Raw genomic sequence first — 9,438 nt, forward strand, 5'->3', positions numbered from 1 at the left:
TTTACGTATGTGTTGGTCCGGATGCGTAAGTTACCCACTCTTATGATGTAAGGTGTGGCACCTGTGGTGAGTATGAGTTTGGTGGGGAGGACATGAGTTATATGTGGTTGTGATAGATAGTGGAAAAAGAAAAGGAAGATTGGTAAGGCTTATTAAGGCATGGAGCATGTTTTGTGAGATGAGATGAGTGATATGATTGTGTGTTGAGTAATGTAAAAGTAAGCGAATATGGGCAAGGGATGATGTGAGTCTAAGGAACGTGAAAATGAAAAGATTGAAAGGAAGGATGTGGATAGTGGCAACTTGAAATGTGTAAAGAATTATGGAGGGTGATGGTTAGAAATCGTGTGGGTTAAGAATATATGTGGTGAAAGGTCGTTTTAGAGGGATTGAGAAGAGTGGTATATAGTAAACTTAATGGAGACATGTCGCGACGTGGATTTACAGATAGTGAGTGAGTTTGGGAATTTGCATTATCAACAGGTGAAAGTAATGTGTGATTTCCTTGGGCAAGTAACGTTATGAAATGAGTTTTGGGATTCTTAAAAAAAAAATGTGATTGGAGATCAGTATGAGTGATAGCATGAGATGGTCTGGACTGATTGGTGATAAGTGTGAGTGATAGCGTGATAAGAGAAGATCCATAGTAAGAAACAGTGAGATGATACTGATATGAAATAATGGGATTTGAGTTTTGGAGCAATGATAAGGTAACCGGAGCACTAAAGAGTTAGGTAGAAGGAATAAGGAGTTGAATCATTAATTGGTATTATTGAGTGTAAAGAGAAAAGAAGGGTAAAAGGTAAGTTGAGAAAAATGTTGACCAGGGTTATGTGATATAGAAGTAATGAATCGTCGAGATATGTGATACTATCATGAGGATTTGAGTTAACGGTTATGTAAGGGTTCCAGGACGACATATTAATCATGAATTTCGAGGAATTAAGGAAAGTAAAAAGCTTGGTGAAGAATTTGCACGATACGAGATCTTGGTGGTGAGTTGGGTGACGATACAATTAAGGATAGTATTTGGAAGAAGGTTGAGGTAAATTTTGTTGGTGGATTTGATGTCGTGATTTGGGATGTTAACCAAAGATAGGAAAGAAACCGTGATGTTTAGGGATGAGTGTAAGAGATTTGTTATACGAGCAGTGGTGGTATTGTGGTGTTGTCACTAGTGGTTAAGGGTAATGATAGATAAGGAAGATGGCAATTCTAAAGAGGTTGATTTTGTAGAGGCCGGATTGATATGTACGTTTGTGAGGAAGTATAAGATGTGGTCTTAGGAGGCGGTTGCTAGTAGTTGAGTATTAGTTGTATGGTTATATTTGGCAGGGGGTGATGGTTATGCGAATGGGAAAATGTGTTATGAGGGGCATACGAGTTAAGCTCGGGCGAGAGGTAAACTTTACCAGGTGGTAACTTACGTGATCAGGATTGACTAGTTGGATGTGATTATGGGTCTATGGCGTGTATAAATGTTTGTGTGAGGTTCTGACCTCACGAGAAGCGGCATGGTGTGATAGTTATAAAGTTGTTATCTGAATGTTTTGTAATATATGTTGGATACGGTAAACTAATGGAACGATGTTCAAAACTGATAGATTGGGTGATCTGGCATGGCTAGTTATACTTATATGTGTATGGAGGATACATGTTTATTCCGTGAAATGGTAGGGATGATGTTCATGAAGTTCTTATCTGGTTGTTCCGTATGATAAGTTGCGTTGTGATCTAGTAAAGCAGTTTTGAGTAAGTTTTCTTGTCCGGGAAGTTGTCCTGAGTCAGTGTTTATGGGAATTGTGTGCGTTGTGATGTCTATTGATGTGGTTGTTGTGCCTCAGGTGGTGATCCGGGCATGGTACTTCGTGTTGTGATGCGGGTATTTTCGCGATGCGGTGCGGCTGTTGGTGTCGGTGTTGCGATGCCGTCACCGGTTGTGGTGGAGTAGGCGGGATGATTACGATACGAGTTTTCGAAAGTATATATCAGTTATACATATACGGTTGTTTTGTTTATTAATGTTTCTTACCAGTTTCTGCTTGGGAGTGAGGGTAGAGTATGATATGGAAGAGAGTTGTCTATGTTTCCGTTGTTGTCATGGTATAGTGATATTCTGTTGATGGGACATAGTTGTGAGAGGTTGTTACAGTAGTTTTGACCTTGTTTTAGATAAGGCTTTGGTAGACATGGTAATGGCAAGTGAATTGTGGAACATGTGTTGTTCTGATCTGGAAGCTGCAGATAGTTCATAATCTTTCATTTAGACAGTGAGTATAGGGTGTTGGTAATTATTTTCATGTTAAGTTATGGATGAGTATTGCGGTAATGAAAGAAAAGAACTTGAGGATCTAGTGTGAGTGTGTGTAATAATTGTGGATCGTGAGTTATGAGTATGGAGATAAGTGCATGTACACATGACTATGCCATTTTGGCAGTAATAGGGAACAGTCGAAGTTTTAGTTAAGCTAAAGATTTTGTGGTATAGGTTAGGTGGTGTGCCGAGTGAATTGAGGTATGAGAACTGTTTATGTAAGAGAGCCTTGGATATAGGAATGGTGAGTGTTTAGATTATAGGTGGTTATCTTTGACATGTGATGGTGATGAGGATAATGAGAAGATATAGCTAAGGATTTAGTATTAGTGAGTTACGAGGACGTAACATTTGTCTTAAGAGGAGTAGGATGCGATAAAAGAGAGTTTCATGGTTGTGCATGATGTAGTATAATTGGAAGTAGAGTCTTGGTGTAGCATAAAGGATGGATCTTTGTTGTGATTGATTTTATTAAAGGTCGTGGCCGTGCTTGCAGTAGTGTGATGTTTAGGAGTGTGAGAATATTTCGATAGTGTTGACAGTTGGATGATGATGTTTATGAGTTCGATAGTGTTGACAGTTGGATGATGAGGTTATGAGTGTGAGTAAACTTTGAGGATGAAGTTCCTTTTAAGGGTGGTAGAATGTAACAATCCGTTTGATGTTATGTGTATCTAGATATTGGTTTTTCTAGTGGATGATAGGTTACGGAGCTAGCAGCATTTGTGGATGGTAGGCTTAGTTGGTAGAGTTGGTGTTAAGAGTTCATGTTTGATAGGTTGGGGTTTTGTTTTGAGTCCTTAGTTGCATTGTTGTGTCTTAATCGAGTTAGTATGTTTGTTTTGGGTATGGGTTGAACTTCCGGGACGAAGTTCCTTTTAAGGAGGGAAGACTGTAATACTACGGTTTTCTATGTCTTTGGGTACTCTATCGAGTGGGGTTTACTCTGTCGAGTAAGTAAGTTGTTCTACGAAACAGTGTTCTGTCTGATGGGTACTCGATCGAGTAAGTGTGGCACTCGATCGAGTAAGTGACTTACTCGATCGAGTAAGTGTGTTTTACGGGTGATTTTGACGGGTTTTGTTAATAAAGGGGGATTAGTATATAAAGCCTCCGTCGTCTTTATTAATCTCTTTTATCATTCGAAAAACCCTTTTGAGAAGAAAAGAAGTTACGTAAGTGTGTTCCTCGCATTGTTAACAAATCCCCAAGGCTAGGAGTGTCGGATCATCTTGTTCTTTACGCTGTTGTGATCCTTGCGTCGAGGGTAAGCTTTTTATATAATTTTTATATTGTTTTGTTAAAGTTTGTTGAAACCCTAATTGGGTAATTTGGGGGTTTTGGGGAGTATTGTTGATGTTAGATTGTGATTGTATGATTGTGTGTTTATAGGAGGTGATTTCGTTGAAGGATGATTATGATTAGCTGATTGTGACGATCTTAGTGATTGCTTTCCAGGTAGGGTTTCCCTACTCAGTATTGGCTACATAATGCGTTGGTGATTATTGTTGTGATTGTAAATAATTATAATGTTGGATTGGTTTTGGTGATTGTTGATAGTATGTTGTTGATTGGTTGTGTATCTGTCTGTGATCTTCGGGCCACGTCCCTGGCTGAGTGGAGTCACTTGCGGGAGTGGCTTCACTCCCTTGATTCTCTCCTTGTGGTTCCCGTCACAAGGGGGATGTGCACATTAATGAACTTGGGTTTATCGCTTGGTGAAGATGAGCGAGGATTTGGTGGGTACGGCTGCGGTCCCCCACTGGCGGCGTGGAGTACTTGTTGGGATGGGTACTCTGGCAGGGCTACACACTTTAGTGTATAGTCAGTTGTGTGGAGATTAGAGATGGAGAATGGAGATTGGTTTGAGCTGTTTGTGTTCCTGTTTCATTGTGGCTATTGTTTTTGTGTAATTAGTACTAACCCCGTTTAAATGATTTAAATACTGTGGTGATCCATTTGGAGGTGGTGATCAGTTATTGAGCAGGTATGAGATGATGTGCATGGGTTAGCTGGGATAAATTACCACGTTGTAATGTTAAAAGTCTTCCGCTGTATCGAACTTTTGTAGTTGTTTAGTAGTTGACAGTTTTGAGAACCTTGTATTTCCTTTTAACGGTTTTTGGAGTTTGGCTTGTATCACTTAAACTTTATTATCATTTAAATACGTTTCTTTATTGTCTATTTGAGTATCATTGCCTTGGGTAACCGAGATGGTGACGTTCTCATACCTTAAGTGGTCCTGGTAAGACACTTAGAGTATAGGGGTGTCACATAATCCGTCATTAGGGGATATCTCTTTTACATCTTTTTTTCCACTCTAGTATACTCTTAGAAACATAAATTCTCTTAAGTTTCATATTAGTTTACATATTGTTAAACATTTCCTTTTGTTAAACAATTTACATTAAGCATTTGGTTCTTTATAATACAAGTGTTCTTATTCAAGTTATTTGGGTTTCATATTGTGTTCTTATTTTTAAAGTTCCAAGTTCTCTTGTTACGATAAGTTCTATTCTTGTTTATTTCGTTAAATCGTTCTTCGTCATTGTTATTTCATAGCTTACATTTTTATTATTAGCATAGCATTATTAGTTTGTTTTTCATATTATTATCAAGTTATTATCATCACTAGTTTATCAATTAGCATTCCATATTACATTTCTCATCATAATTATTTCACTAATCATTTGTTATCATATTAGTTATTTTATTTATGTTATCATCACTTAGTATAATTCTAGTTCTTATAATATCATTTAGTTATATTTCCAATATAATCATGTTTATATTTTTATACATTGTTATTAGTTTTATTTCCATCATGAGTGAGTAGTTTCATATGTCTAGGGATTAGGGAAGCCATGCAAAAATAGTTCTTGTAATTGTTAGAATTAGGATGCTTTGATATCAATAAACTGTTCCTATCACATGTTTGCATCGTTTTGATTAATCTTTGTTTAGTGGGCATAATTATTAATTATGTTTGTTAATTCATTCTATAAGTCGAAAGGCACGGAATTAGATTAGACTAAACATGTGTTAGTAGAATGACCTAGTCATAACGAGAGTTCTCTAGGACCCGATCTATGGTTGACAATAAGGCCGAGAGGTGGTTCTCACGAGACCTAAACAATTGTTGTTATTAAAAATTCCTAGTTTTGGCATGAACATTTACGTACTTGCATGTGTGACCCGACTTCCCTAGACTTCTTTATTATATTATATTTACATCATTTATTTGCAAATTATCAAACCAAACCAACCAACCAATTGAATCGACCTTGATAGATTTCTATTCATAGCAATTTCACAGCTCAATTCCTGTCTCCTTGTATTCGACCCCTACCTTACTACATTCATTTGTTAGTCGAGTTCAGGGTGTCTTTGTTAGGTGTGCAATAGCCTATCAAATTTTGGTGCCATTGCCGGGGAGCACGGTTTTATTGCGTTTGGCTGCTGCATTGCAGAAAGTGGCCCAGTCCGAGGTTGAAATCCAACAATTGAAAGAATTTGAATCAGCCTTGAAACAGAAATTGGAAAAATCCAAAGGATCAAGCTCCAAGATCCATCCAGGAACTTCATTCTCATCATTATCACGCACTTCTATTTCTCGAACCTTGGGAGTCTAAGTGGTGCTAAAAAAGCAATCAATATTGATGATGATGACACTCCCAAGTATGACAACGAGAAGCCTAGCGAAATAGGAGCAGCCGTCATGATGGCAATAGTCCAGGAGATCAAGAAACTCAATGAAAAATTCGAAAAAATACTCGTAGTCCCTTCCAGCATGGAAGAAGCTGCCTAGAGAGTTATGCTGACTCACCCTTCATAGACGAGATAGCTAGAGTAGATCTTCCCAATAAATTCGTGATTCCATCTATAAGAACCTATGATGGAACCTCGGATCCATAAAACCATGTAGCCTTCTACAAATATAAAATGTTGGTTGCCTTTATCCACACTGAGTTTAGGCAGGTTTGCATGTGGAAGGGATTCAGAACTACCCTGACTGGTCCTGCAGTGCAATGGTACATTAACCTGCCAAATGGAAGCATCAAGTCCTTTGCTGACTTGGTCAATATATTCAATCAACAGTTCGCTAGCAGCAAGGAACTGGAAAAACATTCCAATGATCTATACAGGATTACCCAGATTAAAGATGAGAGCCTCAGAAGCTTCCTTACTAGGTTCAACAAGGAAAAATTATCAATACCCAGGTGTGACATCGGCACGGCAATGGAAGCATTCAGGCAGGGATTGCTACCCAACAGCGATCTATATGTGGAATTAACCAAGTATCCCTATCACTCCTTCGAAGACGTTCAGGCAAAGACGCTTGCCTATATCAGGCTAGAAGAGGACAAGAGTTACAAGTTTAGAGGGTCCTGCAATCCAAAAGACTATGACAAGCCAAACAAAAAAAGTGGCGGCAGAAGCAACAACTACAGGAGTGGTCCATATACCAGGCCTGATCAATCAGAAGCCAACCTGACACAAGAACATCAAGGTAAGACTAAAATTCATCCACCTATATCTGAACATAACTTCTGTGTTGACATTGCAGGTTTGATCAAACGACTGGATAACATGGGGCCAGTAGTCAGGTGGCCCAGGAAGTCGGACAGCCCAAATCCAAGGAAGGACCATACTAAATGGTGCGAGTTTCACATGGATATGGGAATCAAAACAGAAGACTGCTTCACCCTCAGAAAGGAAGTAGCCTACATGTTGAAAGCTGGATACCTCAAAGACCTGATCAAAGCCAGGGGCAGGATTGAAGAAATCGGCAAAAATAACCAGGAGCAGAAGCAGGAACGCAATCTCCCTCCACCACCGCTACTCTAGGAAGTGAAATTTATAAATGGTGGATTAGAGATTTGCGGCCTGATCAGTTCAGCAGTAAAGAAAATAGCTAGGACGCCTCAAACTAATTCACCCTACAAGCCTGACAACATCCCATCTATCACATTCAGCGATTGTGACTTGGTAGGTATCCCTGACGTCCATCATGATGGCCTGGTAATTTCCATGAAAATTGGAACCGCCAATCAAAGAAGGATCTTAGTAGATGGAGGCAGCTCAGTAAACCTGATCATGCTAGACGTGCTCAAAGCCATGAAAATAAAAAAGGATCAAATCACCAAGAAGTTCAGTGTCTTGGTAGGGTTCAGTTGCGAGACAAAAAGCACCTTGGGAGAGATCTACCTTCCTACTTATGTTGAAGGCGTCCCATCCTACGAAAGGTTTGGAGTCCTGGACTGCCTGTCCTCGTACAATGTCATCCTAGGTAGACCTTGGATTCACAATATCAAGGCTGTCCCATCAACCTATCACCAATGCATCAAGATACCAACATATTGGGGAGTAGCAACTATTAAAGGTGAGCATAAGTCAGCCCAAAAATGCTACATTAAGGCTCTAAAGCCTTCCAATGCAGGTAAGTCCCTTGCATAGCAATTATCGTACCCTATCAGGAGCACTTATGTAGCGCCACCTAAGATGGAAACAGACCAGGTAATCCTCAACCCTGAGTACCCTCACATGTATGTTCTAGTTGTCTCTGATGCCCCTGATTCAGTCAGGCTGGAATTAGTAAGTTGTCTTATAAACAAATCTTCCTGTTTTTCTTGGTCTCACTTTGATATGACTGGAATTAGTGCTGATGTTATCACTCATAAACTTAATATTGACACATCTTTCAAGCCTGTGCAACAGAAAAGACGAAAATTTGCACCAGAAAGAAACGCCATTATCAATGAAGAAGTAGACAAACTCCTTGACATGGGTATGATCAAAGAAGTAATGTACCCTGAGTGGCTGACAAACGTAGTGGTCGTGCAAAAAAAGAACAGCAAATGGAGAGTCTGTGTAGATTACACTTACTTAAGCAAGGCATGCCCAAAATATCCATTCCCTCTCTCACACATTGATGTTATGGTAGATGCAACGGCAGGACACGAAATGCTGACGTTCATGGATGCTTTCATTGGATTCAATCAGATAAAGATGTATCCTGCTGACCAGGAGAGTACTGCATTTATTACTGACCAGGGCATATATTGTTACACTGCCATGCCATTCGGTCTAAAGAATGTAGGGGCAATGTACCAGCGCCTGATCAACATGATGTTCAAGGAGCAAATAGGGGACACCATGGAGGTCTACATTGACGACATGGTAGTAAAATCCAAGAATGCACAAGACCATGTGAAGCACTTGGAGCAAGCATTTCAAATACCAGAAAAATATAACATGAAGCTCAACCCTGCAAAATACCACTTTTGAGTTTCCATAGGGAAATTCCTAGGTTATATGGTGACCAAAAGAGGCATAGAAGCCAGCCCTGAACAGATCAAGGCTATTCTAGAGTTACAGTCACCCAAATCTGTCAAGGATATTCAAAAATTGACAAAGAGAGTAGCAGCCTTGAACAAGTTCATATCCAGATCATCTGAAAGGTGTAAAACTTTTTACAACCTACTCAGAAAAAATAAGCAGTTCCAATGGACCCCTGGACATGAATAAGCCTTTCAAGATTTAAAATTATATCTCTCATCTCCACCTTTACTGGCCAAGCCAGAAAAAGGGGAACCCCTGTCAGTATACCTCTCCATCACTGAAGCCGCGGTAAGTGCAATCCTGGTAAAGGAATTAGAAGGCCAGCAACACCTTGTCTACTACGTAAGTAAGAGCCTACTAGATGCAGAAATGAGGTATGATTTACTTAAAAAGTATGTTTTAGCTTTGATCATGTCATGTGACAAGTTGCGTCCTTATTTCGAGTCTCACCCCATAATATTTAAGACCAACCTACCCATAAAAGCTGTCCTATGCAAGCCTGAACTATTAGGTAGGATGGCCAAATGGTCAGTCCAGCTTAGCACCTATGATATCACCTTCAAACCCAGAACGACGATCAAATCACAGGCCTTAGCAGACTTCGTGGCTGATTTCAGCCCTAACCTAGAATCAGACCTTACCAAAGAAGTCAATCAATTAGAAAATAAAATCTCAGACCAGCAGTGGACCTTGTTCACCGATGACGCGTCCAATGTAAAAGGTACTAGATTAGGATTAGTGTTAAAATCGTCATAAGGGGACACTATAGCCCAGGCTGTGAG

At 39.6% G+C, this 9,438-nt stretch overlaps 1 protein-coding gene across 1 annotated transcript; it reads left to right on the top strand.

Moving 5' to 3' along the window:
* Positions 1-6,256: 6,256 nt before the first annotated feature.
* Positions 6,257-7,162, top strand: LOC141627950 (uncharacterized). Its single transcript, XM_074441144.1, has 2 exons — positions 6,257-6,824; positions 6,882-7,162. The coding sequence occupies exons 1-2, from the start codon at positions 6,257-6,259 to the stop codon at positions 7,160-7,162; spliced, it is 849 nt and encodes a 282-aa protein (XP_074297245.1).
* Positions 7,163-9,438: the final 2,276 nt, after the last annotated feature.

This window comes from Silene latifolia, chromosome Y (assembly GCF_048544455.1).
Source record: "Silene latifolia isolate original U9 population chromosome Y, ASM4854445v1, whole genome shotgun sequence".
NCBI lineage: Eukaryota > Viridiplantae > Streptophyta > Magnoliopsida > Caryophyllales > Caryophyllaceae > Silene > Silene latifolia.